Consider the following 17514-nt stretch of genomic DNA (forward strand, 5'->3'; position numbering starts at 1 on the left):
GGGTTCATATATGGTAGATACATTGGGGGAACATTAGGTAGGAAGAGGGAGAGTTGGGGTGAGTCCATTACGTTCTTGGTGTTGTGTAGCAGGTACTCTGGTTCTTCTGTGGTCGGTGGGGTATGCCTTTTGGAACAGGTTTGTTTTTAGGTTTTTTTTCGGAACTTTAGGTGGTCGTGCATTGTTTTTACTATTTTTGGCAGTGCATTCCATAGTTGTGCACTTAAATAGGAGAAGCTGGATGCATATGTTGATTTGTATTTGAGTCCTTTGTTGTTTGGGTAGTGGAGATTAAGGTGTGTTTGAGCTGATCTTGTTGTGTTTCTGGTTGGCAGGTCTATGAGGTCTTTTATGTATCCTGGGGCTTCGCTGTAGATAATTTTATGGACCAGAGAGCAGCTTTTGAAAGCAATATGTTCTTTGACTGGGAGTCAGTGCAGTTTTTCTCAGAGGGGTTTAGCGCTTTCAAAATGCGATTTTCCAAATATGAGCCTGGCTGCTGTGTTTTGAGCGGTCTGGAGTTTCTTTATAATTTGTTCTTTACAGCCTCCGTAGATTCCATTGCAGTAGTCTGCATGGCTTAGTACCACTGATTGTATCAAGTTGTGAAATATTTCCCTTGGGAAGAATGGTTTCACACATTTAAGTTTCCACATTGAGTGGAACATTTTCTTTATGGTGGATTTCGCTTGATTCTCTAGTGAGAGATTCCGGTAGATTGTTACTCCGAGGATTTTCAGACTGTCTACGGCTGTGTTGTATTGGGATGAGATTATGAGACAGTGTGTTTTTTTCTGTGTTGAGTTTTAGTTGGAATGCGTTTGCCCATGAGTCCATGATGTTCAGACTGAGCTTGATTATATTGGTGATTTCTGCCAGGTCGTGTTTGTAGGGGATATATATTGTGACATCATCAGCATATATGAATGGGTTGAGGTCTTGACTGGCTAAAGACTTGGCTAGTGGGGTCATCATCAGGTTGAAAAGGATTGGTGATAATGGTGATCCATGTGGTACTCCGCATTCTGGTTGCCAAGGTGATATGTTTGTGCTAGCTTTCACTTGATATGTTCTAGTGGTTAGGAAGCCCTTGATCCATTTGAGTATGTTTCCGCTGATTCCGAAGTAGTCTAGGAATCTTAGTAGTATATTATGATTGACCATGTCGAATGCACTGGACATGTCAAATTGTAGTAGAAGTATGCTTTTACCTACTGCTATTTCCTGCTTGAATTTAGTTATGAGGGCAAGTAGTACTGTTTCGGTGCTGTGTAAGGGGCGGAATCCTGATTGTGATTCGTGTAATAATGTGAATTTGTCTATGTAGTCATTAAGTTGTTTGGTTACCAAGCCTTCCAATAGTTTGACTACCAGTGGGATGGATGCTACTGGACGATAGTTGGTGATGTCATTTGTTTTTTTCTTGTTGTCTTTTGGTATTGGGGTAAGTAGGACGTTGCCTTCTTTAGGGAAGGTACCTTATTGAAGCATGAAGTTTAAATGGGATGTGAGGTCTGTTATGAAGCAATGGGGGGCAGGTTTTATTAGGTAACTGGGACAGGCATCCAGTTAACAGTGGCTGTTGGAGTACCTCTTGATCGCCTGGGTAACTGTGTTGGCCATGAGAGGAGCAAATTTTGTCCAAAGTCTGTCCGCTGGGTATTCACCAGGGGGTGGGTCCAGTTCACTGATGAAGGTTTCGATGTCCGTGTTGTCCTGAGGCAGAGTTTTGCGTAGATTTGCAATTTTTTCGTTGAAGTATTTAGCAAGGTTGTCTGCAGATGGGATGTCAGTATTGGTTGTGGTGACCAGTTTTATGTCTAGTAGTTTGTTCACGAGATGATATAGTTTTTTCGTGTCTTTGTATTCCGGCCCTATTTTAGTTTTGTAGTATGATCTTTTGGTCTGTCTTATTGCATATTTGTATTTTCTTTGTAATAGTTTCCATGCATTGAGTGTATATTAATCTTTTATTTTTTTCCATGCGCATTCCAATTTCCTTGATTGTGTTTTTAATTATTTCAGTTCCTCGTTGAACCACGGTATCGAGTTATGTCTGCATAAAGACTGCCTATAGTAGCAAGGGAAGGGAGGACATGAGAAGAGGGGATAGGCAGAGAGAAAGTGGGGCTGGGGCCTCCAAGGGGAAAAAGTGAGAAGAGGTGCCTGGAGGCAAAGCAGTTTTGTTTTTAAATCCCGATGCTCGCTCGCTCGCTCTTTCTCCTTCTCCATCCCCTCCCTCCAATAAGCTCTGTCTGCTCCAGCCTTTTTCTCTCCATACTCCAAAGTTGCTTCTTTGGCCCTTCCCTCCCACCATACTCTCTCATTCTCCCACCCATATTCTCTCTGCTTCTCCAGCTGCCTTCCTTCCAGGCTCCACTGTTGGTTCTTCAGCCATTCCCCCACATGTGTTTTACTTCTCCAGTCCTACCTTGCCCCCATTGTCTCCCCTTCTCCAGCCTTCCCTCCCCTCCATGCTCCGATGCTGCTTCTCTGGATCTTCCCCCACCATGCTGTATCCTTCTCCAGCCCTCCCAACATGCTCTCTCCTTTTCCAGAACTTCATTCCCTTCATGTTCTCTCTTTCTACAGCCCAGCCCTCCCCTCCCCCCACCCGATGCTCTCTCCTTCTCCAGCCTTCTCCCTCACCACTCCTCCCCGATGTTGCTTCTCCAGCCTTTCTTGCTCCCTGGGTCTGACTAACCTTAAGCAGACTGAAGAAGAAGAGGTGGAATCCTGACCAGTCCTGCGGCAGTGGCGCTGTGAACTACAGTGACATCAATGTACTGCTGCTGAGGAGGTGGAATCACACAGCAGCAGCAGCTTCCTCCTGCCTGCTGAATTATTAGAGCCAAGGAGAAGGAGCGATGGCCTGCCATATGAATTTTTTTTTCGGGGGGGGGGGGGTGCCAAGGCACCTATGGCTCCCCCCATTCTGCAGCCTATGAGTCACAGCAAGACCCCGGATGGCTTATAACCACATTCTATGTACATACCATCGCCACACAGAGAGAATGTTAGTAACAGTGATGTCTAGAGATATCTTCATTCTGGCAAGATGGTGTTAGTAATAAATATTTAACTGCTAGCACTTGGCATAAACACCTGCCTAAGATAACAAGCTATAGACAAGGTGCTCTGAAACTACCAAGAAGCAAAGAAATGTAACAAGTTCTGTAACTTGACAAGGACAGGTATAGCTTGGAACCTGCCTGACAGAGGATCAGATCATCCTTCAGATCATACAAGGCCATAATGGTATCTAAGCTTAGCTTGTACTCACTTACCACCTCGTGCTCAATAAGGGGTCCTTAAATGCTATAGGCATTGTACCTGCTGTCTGCATTCTCTCCTTTATGGCTTTAAAATCCAAAACGCGAACTACTGCCGCCGTTAGCTTTCCAGCTGTGTCTCTGTGAATGCCGCTCGCGTCAGTGTGAGGCCGTCCGCCATTTTGATTTCTCCGCCCCCAGCTTTCCCCCTTGTTTTTGTGCCAGTTTTCTGTGCCATTTCGATTGGGGATTTGTGGACGAACTTGTCCATATAGCCGGTCGTGTAATTTAGTTCTTCGGAGGGCGCGTTGTGCGCAATTCAGCTTTTAAACACTTGATTTGGAGCGGGAGGTCCTGGAGCTTCTAACAGCTGCTGCCGCTTTGCTCACTGCAAGACAGGAAGTGTGTGTATGTGTGTATATAAATGTGTGTGTGTGTATGTACAAGTGAGTGTACATACATACATACATACATACATATATATATATATATATATATACACACACACACACACATACATTTATAAATGTTTGTATTTCCCCTCCGAAGGGACACTACCTTGTAGTGGTGGAGGGGCTTCTGTGTTTCAGTGACTCAGAGGGCTATGCTGAAGGGTTACCCATATCAGACAGGCCTCTGAGGAGAAACCAGACAAAGAGTGTCCCAAACAAGGGAGAGTGTAAAGATGGTGACCTGAAGCTCGTATGCTCAACGGCCCAGCTGTCCTCTGAAGTTCTGTCTTTGTTTACTTGAAATTTCCTCTCTGCATTTGCAGTTACCTTAACTGAGAGGAAGGGGACAATGGGGGGTCAGCCGCCGATGACCAGCGTTTTGTCCCCTGTGCAGCAAGTATGGGACCGCTGCGCGACAAGCTGCCCACAGATGACTGGGTTGATGAGTCCTTTGATTAGCGCCGGCGAAGGAGCGTCGATGCTCTTCGACTCGGAAACAACTTCATCGCTCCCGAGTCATTTAACCACCATGTCCAAAGGAGTGGAGGAGTGAGTTAGGAGTGTATGCTGAAATGGAAGTCGTTTACAGCTGAACCCATGTCGGTGGTGCCACTCCTAAACCCGTAAGAGCTATCAGCTTGGAGATTTTGACTCCCTTGGAGGTTACATTGAATATCATCTGGAAGGCGCTCCAGGACCTAACGATGGTAGTAAATAATTTTGCTTCAGATATAATCTTATTAAGTGAACCACATGGATAATCGAATCAAATCCTTTGAGAATGAAAAATTGATACAGCAAATGAAGTTCTACAGGAATAGGAAACGGTTAAGATTTTGAAAATGATAATAGACCAGAAAAATTTGAACAAAATGATTATTACAGATGACTAATATCAAGATTGTTGTTTTCCCAGAGTTCCGGGTATGACTCCTAAAGTTTTTTACTCTGAAATGATTCCTCTTAGTATATTAATTCAAAAGGAGTGAAGCCTGTGAAACTGGGATTACCTTAATTAGTGGAAATTGGATTAGAGATTCAAGTGCTTGTATTGTTAAATAATTTCTGGTTTTAAAAGAAAAAAAATGAAATCAGGTGTATTATTTCCACTAATATTGGACAATAAGTATGTTTCCAACGAAATTAATTGACTATACAGCATCTTGGGTTTGAAGAAGCCAACCAGACGATCAATGTGGAATAATGATTCTGACAAATAACTGGGGATAATCAGGTTAATACCACATTTTCTTTGTTTACTGTTACTTAATTGATCTCCTTGTCTTGTTTCACTCCCCCTATTTATTTTGTGGTCTAAGAAAGAGAAAGATTGTATATAATCCATTTATCTAATTGAGATTGTTTTCCTCTAATATTGTATTCATGTACAGTCATCTCTGTATTACTGTTTGCAAGTGACCCTTGTAAAATGAAAAATTATAAATGATTTAAAAAACGTATTTATCTTTTTTTATAGCAATGTTTCTGTTTCTTTACATATGTCATATTTCTGTTTATTTTTGCAAAGTTCTTTTAACTCCTGACACAGGCTGAAACATGGCCATGTCAAATCTGACACATTAGGCGACTGGATTTGTTGATATTTTTAAAGGTGCTACACTACATCTTTGGAATCCTCGTCTTTTATTGCCTCATTTCCTTTGGTTTCTTGTTGCATATAAGTGAGGATTTGGACCTCCTTCTTTTGCCTTTGGACTCCTGTCCAGTCGTGGTTTCTGATGCTAAGTGCACTCTTCTCTGAATAGTGTGGCACTGCAAGAGGACATTATCATGGACAGAGCATGGGAATGTCATGCACATGTTGCATAGCGATATTGTGCAAGAAAAAGCTGTAACGTAATAAGCAACTTATCCAGATGTGCTTGGAAACTCTTTTTGATCAGGCCTGCAGCACTCAAAAACGATGGGAAATATTTCTGTATCTTTCTACCCCATTTTCTTAGTCTCACACTGCATATCTTAGTACTTGAGGATCTTCTCTCTCTCCATGCAATTCACAGAGTAATCACTTGGGAATGATACCTCTATGATTAATGCTGTTCTGGTGTTTTTCTCTTTTACCAGTTCCAGCTCCTTCCCACAAAACCTACAAATGTCGGTCGTACAGTAAAGTCTCGATTATCCAACAGGACTGACATATTGTCAGATAAATGAAAAGTTGGATAGTACAGAAAACAGTGGTAACCACTCAAATAATGCAGAAACAAAGGCAGTAAAAGCGGAGTCCCAGCTCACAACAATGCTGTTTTGTGGTAAAAGTAGGGTCCTAGGTTCGGAAAATGGAAAGAGAAGTTGTGCAACGTCACCAGGGGTCTGTTGGATATGCCAGATGGTGAGATCAGTGGTCGGATTATTGAGACTGTACTGTACCAGTTTTTTCTATGCTTGCCGTGAACCATCTTGCCAGTAATCTGCTCTCTCGGGCTGCAACTATCAATCTCTAATTTTTATTCTTTGGTTCTCTTCTTAACCATTCATGTGTCTGGGCTTGATCCATATATGGTTCCTGGAGTTGCAAGTTATGAGGGACAATTTCAATATAATGTCTAAATCCAACTTTGGACGTTTTATGTGGGTACAGTGGGTTTTGGAGTGCTGACACTTTTCATCACAAGAGTGCGATATGGGCCTGGGTTCCCTTCTCTACAGTGTACTGAAATGATCACTAGGTACTCTAGGGACCTGCTTACTGCTCTAATAGGACTGGCTGTAACATCTGATGCTGTCATAGAGCCTGGTATGTACTGTTTCTTTTACATCTTTGGGGGTTGGGAGATGGTCAGTGACCACTGGGGGAGTAAGGGGAGGGGTTATGTCTTAATACCTCCAATGGTCATCTGGTCATTTAGGGCACTATTCTGACTTAGTTGTGATAAAAAAGAGGTCTAGACCAAAATGTCTAAATTGTAGTCCTCAATGTTTTTGTTTTGTTCCATTATGGCAGAAAAACTTCCAAAGTTTTGGGTTCGCCCAAAATCTCGCCCCGACACACCCATTTGCGATTTGGATGCACTGCAGACGAATTGCATAGAAAAGCATTTTAAAAATGTGTTTCAAAAATAGCAATCTGGATGCTTTGGCAACATCTATCTGTTGTTTTGTGCCACTTTTTTGGATGCTTTTCTTTTTGAAAATGAACGCCTATATTTCCCACTGAATTTGTACATTTGCCATTTGTTTTTCCATGTTTGCTGATCAACTTCTTTTTCTCCTGCTTTGCATATTCTGTTGGTTCCATCCGTGCACTTACAGTTAGATTCTCACATATTCCTTTTGCTTACTGGAATACCTGTCCAAGCTTAATGATGGAACTAGATTCTGGAAGCAAGCTCTGAAACTTCAGCACTTTTTGCATGTCTGGATGTGCTGACGCTTTAAATAGGGCTGGAGACATATGATGCTAGCTCTATATGTATAATCTATTTTTATTAGGAGTGAGCAACAATTCAAAATGTTAATCACATGATTAATCACACTTAATCAAGGCATGCAATTTGGGCATATGCTTTTCAATTTGTTTTTGTAATGTTGACCCAAACATCCTTGTGAACAAATGCTCAGCATGGCTGTTTATCCTTTACAACATGCTATTCAATTAGGGGTGGTCAACAATAAAAAAATTTAATCAAAATTAATCGTGGTAATTATACATTTTAATCATATGATTAGTCGCACCTCTGAACTGGATGACTTGATACTGGTAAATTCCCACGGCACAGAAACTTTTTAAACCTGCTGAATATAAATGAAAAGTTGCATACACACACTTCCATTCCACAGCACATTGCTCCCTCTTCCCTCCATACAGGTTCCTATCTTTCTCCTCTCCTGCTGCATCCTTCCCTTTCAGCTCCCTTTCTGCTGTTAAACCTGTTACCTCTGACACACAGACACCCATTTCTCTCCTCTCCTGCTGCTGAAGTACACAAGTCCAGCATCCACCCCCCCTCCCCCCCACACACACACACTTATCTTAAACATTTATATGGCTGTTCAGGGGGTCTCTGGCAGCAATTCCACATGCTACTTGCAACTGACGCCGATGCCTTCCCTCTGCTACGTTACGCCAAGGTGAAATAGGATAGGCAGAGGACAGAAAGCAATGGCGAGCGACACACAGGAGTTAAAAGTTTTGATCATGATAAAAAAATTTATTCAGAGTTAACATTTTAAAAAATGAATTGCATTAATAGTGCACTAAATGCCCACCCCTAATTTTCATGATATCTGTTCCTTCTTTAGATCTAGGAATGCACAGTCTTGGCATACAGTGATTTTAACAGACCACCTCATGAGAATGGAGGAGTTTTCTTGTTCAATTTTTCAAGGTACTTAAGAGGCCAGTCCAAAATTCCAAAGCTATACAATAGTACAAGAATCACAAGCCGGTTGATGGTTTGTATTTTATTTTTGATGTTAGAGCACTTTTCAGTATCAATTTTAATCTCCTGTTTCTTTACTGGTCTTCTCTCTTACTGGCCCAATGTTCAGTGCTATTTATGCGGCCAGGAATAGCTAAGCGCTAATATTCAGAGTGAGATAGTCAGTCAAATAACAGGCCTATCTTTGGCTGCTATAAACTTAAGTGGCCAGCGCTGAATATTGACTTGGCTGTTTAAGTTTAAACCAGCCAACATCCCCTCCCCCCACCTCCCGTAAGCTGAATATTGGTGAATCAGTTCTTTATGCTGGATTTTTGTCTTCCATGTGAGTCATTTTATGCCTTTTCAGATGAGCTTTCTGAATGAAACATTTATCACAATCAGAACATTTAAATGGTTTGTCTCCCATGTGAATCTTTTCATGCCTTTGCAGGTCCGTTTTCCAACTAAAACCTTTATCACATTCTGAACATTTAAATGGTTTGTCTCCAGCATGAGTCATTCTATGTAGCTGGAGGCTAGCTTTCCTTGTGAAACATTTATCACATTCAGAACATTTAAATGGTTTGTGTCCTGTATGGGTCATTTTATGCAGTTGCAGATGGGCTTTCTGACTGAAACATTTATCACATTCACAACATTTAAATGGTTTATTTCCTGTGTGATTCATTGTATGCAGTTGCAGATCAACTTTCTGCCTGTAACATTTATCATTCAGAACATTTAAATGGTTTGTCTCCCATGTGAATCATTTCATGCCTTTGCAGGTCCCTTTTCCCACTAAAACCTTTACCACATTCAGAACATTTAAATGGTTTGTCTCCAGCATGAGTCATTCTGTGTAGCTGTAGACTAGCTTTCCTTGTGAAGCATTTATCACATTCAGAACATTTAAATGGTTTGTCTCCCATGTGAATCATTTCATGCCTTTGCAGTTCACTCTTCTGACAAAAAGATTTATCACATTCAGAACATTTAAATGGTTTGTGTCCTGTATGGGTCATTTTATGCAGTTGCAGATGGGCTTTCCGACTGAAACATTTATTACAATCAAAACATTTAAATGGTTTCTCTCCACTATGACTCATTTTATGCCTTTGCAAGTCCCTTTTCTGACTGAAACATTTATCACATTCTGAACATTTAAATGGTTTGTTTCCTGTGTGGTTCATTGTATGCAGTTGCAGATCAGCTTTCCGCCTGTAACATTTATCACATTCAGAACATTTAAATGGTTTGTCTCCGGTGTGAGTTATTTTATGCCTTTCCAGGTCCCTTTTCTGACTGAAACATTTATCACATTCTGAACATTTAAATGGTTTGTCCCCCACGTGAGCCATTTTATGCCTTTGCAGTTCACTCTTCTGACAGAAAGATTTATCACATTCAGAACATTTAAATGGTTTGTGTCCTGTATGGGTCATTTTATGCAGTTGCAGATGGGCTTTCCGCCTGTAACATTTATCACATTCAGAACATTTAAATGGTTTGTCTCCGGTGTGAGTTATTTTATGCCTTTCCAGGTCCCTTTTCTGACTGAAACATTTATCACATTCTGAACATTTAAATGGTTTGTCCTCCACGTGAGCCATTTTATTATGCCTTTGCAGTTCACTCTTCTGACAGAAAGATTTATCACATTCAGAACATTTAAATGGTTTGTCTCCAGCATGAATCATTCTGTGTAGCTGTAGGCTAGCTTTCCTTGTGAAACATTTATCACATTCTGAACATTTAAATGGTTTGTCTTGGTTGGTGGTATCATCAAATGGGTTAGTTTTGTGTTTAGCTCGACAGTCATGAACCTCAGTCTCTAACCTGGGTATGTTGTGCTCAACAAAATGTGAGTCTGCAATGAACATAAGTTCTTGAGTATCAGCACTTTTAAAATCTCTCTGCTCTTGTTTGAGATCTTCAGTTTGTACAAGTCTTGGGCTGTAGTTGGAATTTCTCTCTTGTGAATTTGATCTCTCTCCTTTTTGGACTATATCTTTCACTCTGGTTAGTGTTACACTATTGATTCTTCCGTCAAAGTCAATTGAAGGATTTGGGCTGTTTTTGAGGGACTTTTTGTGTTTCCACTGCTGCCCATGACACATTCTCATTCTCTTACTATTATTCCTAAATCCATCATCTGTTGGATAAAAATGAGAGTATGATTATTAATATTACTACTTTGGAGAAAGACACATATAAGGAACTATCCCCATATGATTATTTAGGGATGATATTTACTTGGCTAAGGTTCCATATGGTGTGTAACAGGAAGTGGTACTGCTTGTAGTCAGTTACAGGTGGGCTATGGCACTGGAACAGAGGGACAAAAAACAAACAGGAAGAAGCCTCTACACAAATCTAACAGGAGCCAAAAGAAAGTAGAGGATGACGACCAACCAGGGAGATGAATCTTAAAAATTCTTTAACAAAAGCACCAGGATGTAGATTTGACACGAGTCGTGTTTCGGCGGACGCAGCCACTGCCTCAGGGGTCACAATCAAACTCTAAAAGTTAAAGCTGTAAGTAATGACTGGTGCAGCATCAAAGTTCAATGTACCACCGCTGTTAACCAGCTGTTCAGGGTTTGTACTATGGGAGCACAAAAATACCATCAAGGATACAATGCTCCCATAGTACAAACCTTGAACAGCTGGTTAACAGTGGTGGTACATTGAACTTTGATGCTGCACCAGTCATCATTACATACAGCTCTAGCTTTTAGAGTTTTGATTTTTACCCCTGATGCAGGCAGCTGCGTCTGCCGAAACACAGCCCATGTCGGGTCTACATGCTGGTGCTTTTATTATAGAAATTTTAAGACTCATCTCCCTGGTTGGTCATCATTTGTGTCATCCTCTACTTTTCTTTGGCACATGATCAGAGGGAAACAAACCATATCTGATCTCACCCTGCTGGTTCTGTGCACCTCATCCTCACCTCTAGATATTGCAATGATTCCCTTTACTCTGATTACAGTCGCTAATCAAAAACTCTACAACACCCTGCTGGAGACCCAAGATTCAATCAATCGAAGCTATATTACCTATTTCATGCAGTTTTTCACATAAGCCCACACTGGGAAGGTTTACTCTTTCCTCTGAGCCCTGGGGCTCCGTCCTGAGGTCCTCATCAATAAATCGAATTACAATGTCAGGTTTGACATCTAAAGAGCCTGTTATAGAAAAACATAGTTACAACTGAGTCAAATTTTAAAGCTGACAGCCAGCACAATATTTTTAAATACTGATTGCAATGTTAGAAAAAAATACATATATTAAGTGCCATAATACAGTTAGCGGCACTAAATAACCATACTCACCCGGAATACCAGTGGCTATCTGTGTAGTGGCAATATTCATCAGCTTTTCTTTTGGACTGCTATAGATAATAGAAGCCTCCCTCCCCCCCCCCCCCCCCCCCAAGCTCAGCCTTTACGCCACCTAGGCATCTTATTAAGACCCTCCTAGTTTTACATGGCAAGAACGCACTTCAATGCTGGTGTTCTATCATTTACCTGCACAGGTGGACATATCAGTGCATAAGTGACTAGTTTCAGGCTGAGTATTGTTCTGTATGTACATACCAACATGTGATGGTGCATACTTTGCAGGTGGATGTTCATATAGATAGAGGTGGTAACATGAATGTGAGTGGAGCCAGACCAACACAGCAAAGTTAAAGAATGAAAACAATATTTATTAAACGTGTCAGGGAGAGGATCCTGTTCAGTTCAAATCACAACACAAAACTGTTCCTTAGATGTACCAATAATCTACAGTTGCCTGCCCCTGCAGGGCCATAGCATGCATTAATGTCTCTCAGCGCAGCAATACACTTTACTTATCTTTGGTCTGGCCAGAGCTACCAGTGTTATTTTAGTCTCTAGCAATTACTTAGCTCAAAATACAAATTTGCAAAGCTCCAAGTAGAACATGGCCTAAATGACTGCACATAGGTGGTAAAGACGTATCTGTGGGGCGCTGCTGCTTCCCTCTGGGCCTCCTCAACCTAGCTGTGGGCTTAGTGGAGGAGTAGGCTAATGGTTAGTGCCGTGGCATGAGAATCAGGGGAATCCGGTTCAATTACCAGTGCAGTTCCTTGTGACTCTGGGCAAGTCACGTGGAGGGGCATAATCGAACGAAAACATCTATCTCCATGGGCGTTTATCTCCAAGAACGGGTCCGTGAAGGGGCGGACCGAACCGTATTTTCGCAAAAAATAGACGTCCATGTTTTATTCGACAATTTGTGAGCTGGGCGTTTTTGTTTTTCAGCGATAATGGAAAATGAAAGCGCCCAGCTCAAAAACGAATAAATCTAAGGCATTTGTTCGTGGGAGGGTCCAGGAGTCGTAGTGCACTGGTCCCCCTCACATGCCAGGACACCAACTGGGCACCCTAGGGGGCACTTTTACAAAAACAAAAAAAAAGGTAAAAGAGCTCCCAGGTGCATAGCACCCTTTCCCTTGTGTGTTGAACCCCCCAAATCCCCCTCAAAACCCACTGCCCACAAGTCTACACCATTATTATAGCCCTAAGGGGTGAAGGGGGGCACCTACATGTGGGTACAGTGGGTTTGGGGGGGGGTTGGACGACTAATAAGCATTAAGCAGCACAATTGTAACAGGTAGGGGGGGGATGGGCCTGGGTCCACCTGCCTGAAGTCCACTGCACCCCCTAACAACTGCTCCAGGGACCTGCATACTGCTGCCAGGGAGGTGGGTATGACATTTGATGGTGAAAATAAAAAGTTGTGAAACATCATTTTTTTTGTGGTGGGAGGGGGTTAGTGACCACTGGGGGAGTCAGGGGAGGTCATCCCCGATTCCCTCCGATGGTCATCTGGTCATTTAGAGCACTTTTTTGGGACCTGTTCGTGTGAAAAAAGGGTCCAACAAAAGTGTCCTAAATGTTCGCTAAAAACACCTTTATTTTTTCGATTATTGCCCTAACGCGTACATCTCTCCTCGGCCAATAACCACGCCCCAGTTCCACCTTCACCACACCCCTGACACGCCCCCATCAACTTTGTCCGCATCCGCGACGGAGTGCAGTTGAAAACGTCCAAAATCGGCTTTCGATTATACCGATTTATTCGTTTTTGTGAGATAAACGTCTATCTCCCGATTTGGGTCGAAATCTAGGCGTTTTTCTCTTTCGATTATAAGGTGGTTAACTTTCCATTTTCCCAGGTACAAAATAAGTACCTGTATATAATATGTAAACCACTTTGATTATAACCACAGAAAGGTAGTATACAAATGCCATCCCCTTTCCCCTTCCTACCTCCTGGGTCACGCTCTCTTAGTTCCACCCCCTCCTGTATCACTTCCCCCCTGGGCGGGGCTATGAGTCTTTAGGTGTCTCTGACACCTAGCTGTAAGGAAGGTTTATTGAGGGGAAGAGGCAGTGTCCTACAGACTCCATCACATACCCTCACCCTCAACTCAACCATGCCTAGCTGAGCGCCTGCCATGTCAGGGTCCACCTCCCGTGACTAAAAATCAGCATCGGCATGATCAGCCTGCCCGACGTTGAACCTCAAAACTGAAGGCCTGGAGGCTGAGAAACCACTGCATGATGTGGCCATTTGTTTCCTTGTGACGAGTCATCCACTTGAGGGGTTTGTGGTCCGTGATGAGCAAGAAGTGATGTCCCACCAGCTTGACGGCTATGGATTCCTTTTCAATCACTGCATAGTTTTTTCCCCCTAGGAAACAGCTGTGAACTGATGTAGGCCACAGGCTGTTCCTCAATATCCACTTCTTGGGCCAAGAATGCGCTGAGCCAAACATTTATTTTATTTATTTTTGTTACATTTGTACCCCACACTTTCCCACTCATGGCAGGCTCAATGCGGCAGGCAATGGAGGGTTAAGTGACTTGCCCAGAGTCACAAGGAGCTGCCTGTGCCGGGAATCGAACTCAGTTCCTCAGGACCAAAGTCCACCACCCTAACCACTAGGCCACTCCTCTACACCACAAAGGGCATGCTGAAGTCTGGGTTGATCAGTACCGGCTCTGAGCAGATGTTCTTCTTTAGAGTCTGGAAAGCAGTGTCCAGTTTCAATGTCCAAAGCACATTCTCAGGGATTTTCTTCTGCATAAGGTGAGTCAGTGACTCCACCTTCTCGGCAAATTCTGGAATGAATCAGTGGTAGTACCTAACGAACCCTAGGAAGACTTTCACCTGCTTCTTGGTCTGGACTGGGGTACTAGCAGCTGAGTGATCGCTTCTACCTTCTGGACCTAGGATCTCACTTGTTCATTCCCAACAGAATACCCCAGGTACTGGACCAATTGTCCTCCCAGGTAGCACTTCTTAGTATTCATGGTCAATCCAGCAATCCATAAACTATCTAAACTCACTTCTACCTGGATGAGGTGGGTCCTCCAGTCTTTAATGTAGATGGCAATATCATTTAAATAGATGGCCGCATAACCTCCATGTAGCGTTAACAGGCAGTCAACAAGGCATTGGGAATGTGACTGGAGCCCCATAAACACCAAAAGGCAATACTGTGAACTGGAACAGACCTTGAGGAGTCACAAAGACTGTTTTTACCTTGACATCCAGAGTGAGGGGCACCTGCCAGTACCCCTTTGTCAGGTTCAGTGTTGATATGAATCAGGCTCCTCCCAATCTTTTGATGAGTTCATCGATCCTTGGCATTGGGTAGGTTTCCAATTTGGAGATGGCATTCATTTTCCAGATATCAATGCAGAACAAAATGTCCATCCAATTTAGGCACCAGTACGATGGGGGGGGACAACTAATTACTGATGGATTCTTTGATAACCCCCAGGTCTATCTCTTTCATCACTGTCTGTTGATGGGCTTCAGGGATCATTTATGGGTGATGCTGGCTCACTACTCCTGGCTTAGTGATGATATCATTGGTTGGAAGGTGGGTCCAGCCCTGCATACTAGAGAAGACGTCCTGGTTCTGGCAGACCAAATGTTGCAGGTTCGCTTTCTGGGAGGCTGAAAGCTGCTCACCCAACAGGCCTTAAGTTGTGTCAGAACCTCTAGACCCAAATCATCCCTTTGGACTAGTGTTGCAGTCATTGGGATCTATTTCTTTAACAAACTGACATGGAAAAATCTTTGTTTGCCTCTCTTGTCTGTTTGGACCATCTTATAGTTGACAGGGTGTGTCTTCTCTATCATCTCATAAGACCCTTGCCACTTACATAGCAGTTTACTTTCTAGCAAGGGAAGAAGGACTGTCTCCTGGATGGAAGGTCCACTAAATGGCCTTCTGGTTAAAGGCCTGGGCTTGTCCAATCTGAGCCTTCTTGAAGCAGAGTTCAGCAGCTTCACCAGCTTTCCTCAGTCTTTCCTGCATGGTGAGAATGAACTCTGCCAAATTCTTCCCCAGGCTGGGTTCCACCTCCCAGTCTTCTTTGACAACATTGAAAATTCCTCTAGGTCTCCATTCATATAACAATTCAATTGGAAAGAAACTCTGGGGCACCTCCTGGACAGCAAACAGTATATATGAGAGCAGGTGTCTCATTCTTCCCATCTTCAGCCACAAATTTCCTTGGCATTTGCTTTAGAGTCCTCTTGAAGTTCCACCATGCCAGCTGTCTGAGGATGACATACTGATGTCTGCAAGGTATTTACTTTTAACAGGGCACAAACTTGCTTCATGACTCGAGACATAAAAGTTGTGCCCTGATTAGACAGGATCTTGGTGGGAATCCCCATATGGGAGAAAACTTCCCATAGGGCACTGGCCATGGTGGTAATCTTCATATTATGCAGTATAAAGGCCTCTGGGTAATGCACAGTGTAATCCAACATGACCACAATGTGGTACTTGTTGTCACGAGTTGTTCATTCAAGTGGCCTCATGAAGTCCATAGCCAACTTGTTGAATGGGATATTGACGATGGGTATCGGAACAAGAGGGGCAAGTGAAGTCCTTGCAGGGCTCCTGAACTGGCAGGTCGGGCAGGACGGAGATCTACCTGTTTATATACACTGGGCCAGAAAAAATGGGCCAGGATATGTTCCTGACTTTTCTCCTCCCCCAAGTGACCTCCCAATAGGTGACTGGATGCTAGTTGCATTGTCTGCCTGCAATAAGGGTGCAGAACTAACAGTTGCTCTGTCTCCTCCCCCTCCAAGCTTCCCTTGGCCACCCTATAGAATAAGTTATTCTTTCATACAAAATATGGGGGAGTTGCCTTCAAGGAGACATGATTGCCCACGGGGTTCTCATCTACCATTATAATCTTGACCTGTACTTCTCTAAGGGATTTGTCCTTGCCTGAGCCCTCCTAGTTTCCCATGGTCTCTTCAACGCTCCACTAGGGCAGACTATCTAAAAGGCCTGCAGCATTCTGCATATCTACTCTTGACTCTGGGTCTTCATCAGCTGCAGCCCCTAAATTAAGTGGGCAGTGCAGTTTCTATAACGGCCACTGTCAGTGGGGTTTATGAAGTTTCCGGTTCTCTGTATACAAGTCAGGATCCTCCAAAGGGAAGATCTTGGGAAAAGACTCTTCCTCCATCTTCTGGTCAGCAGTTAAATGAGCCCAGATGGCTCCAAATTTTGGGAAATCCTGGCCCAAGACAACTGAGTAGGGGAACCATCTGGGCTTGTCTGACCGGTGTTTTAAGTACTACTTGAGGCATAGGATAGCATCTCTGGTTCCCATGCACACATGATAGGGTCTCTGTGTATTCATAGTTCACTTGCAATCTGGTAACTATTTCCCTCCAAATGAAGGTCTTGACACTGCCAGAGTCTACCAGCACCTGATAGCGGTTCCCATCCACTTCAACTTGTAGCACACTATTTCTGTTTTTGGGTTGAGAAGCCTCCACAAAGTTGCAAGAATGTGGAGTGACCATGTTCGCATCCATGGCCTCTTCGTCCAACTCTTGGCAGTCTCTGACAATGTGACCTCTCTCCCCACATCTGAAAAGTGTGTATCTCGTGGCCAGGTCAGCAAAGTATGTGGAGTTTGTGGGGAAGAGGATCTCCATTGCTCCAATCCCTTTCTCGCAGATGCTGGGCTGGAAGGCAGTTTCTGGATTTTAGTGTTCTCCAATCTTGCCTGCTGTCTTCTCCTCATGACTCCCAGCTCACTTCCTCTCTTTGGAGGGTTCAGGTTCATGTTGCACTTGGAAAAAAGCTTCAGCTGCTTCTAAAGCACTCTTCAGCATCAACTTAGGGTGTTGCCTCACCCACTATTTCATTGACAGCGGTAGTCCCTCCAGGAACTGTTTAGGGAGGATGACTCTCGCTATCTCCAGGCCAGTCTTTCCCTCTGGCTAAAGTCATCTCCAGATGACTTCTTTGAGCCAGTAGAAGAAACTCCAGGGATTCTCCTTGACTTGTAGAGACCCCTTCCAACATCTTTCTGGTAGGACTCT

At 43.3% G+C, this 17514-nt stretch overlaps 1 protein-coding gene across 3 annotated transcripts in view; it reads right to left on the reverse strand.

Annotated features, from left to right (window-relative positions):
- Positions 1 to 8827: 8827 nt before the first annotated feature.
- LOC115463760 (gastrula zinc finger protein XlCGF26.1-like) overlaps positions 8828 to 17514 on the reverse strand; it is a 34145-nt gene continuing 25458 nt past the window's right edge. For 2 of the 3 annotated variants that reach the window (XM_030194511.1, XM_030194513.1), the window contains 2 exons: positions 11169 to 11297; positions 8828 to 10261 (listed from right to left, as the gene is read on the reverse strand). In XM_030194511.1, coding sequence (XP_030050371.1) covers positions 8838 to 10261; positions 11169 to 11297 — 1553 coding nt within the window. In that variant the 3' untranslated portion in view covers positions 8828 to 8837. The remainder of the gene's footprint in view (positions 10262 to 11168; positions 11298 to 17514) is intronic. The other variant, XM_030194512.1, reaches the window with a different exon arrangement.

The sequence above is a fragment of the Microcaecilia unicolor genome, chromosome 2 (assembly GCF_901765095.1).
Source record: "Microcaecilia unicolor chromosome 2, aMicUni1.1, whole genome shotgun sequence".
Taxonomy (NCBI): Eukaryota; Metazoa; Chordata; class Amphibia; order Gymnophiona; family Siphonopidae; genus Microcaecilia; species Microcaecilia unicolor.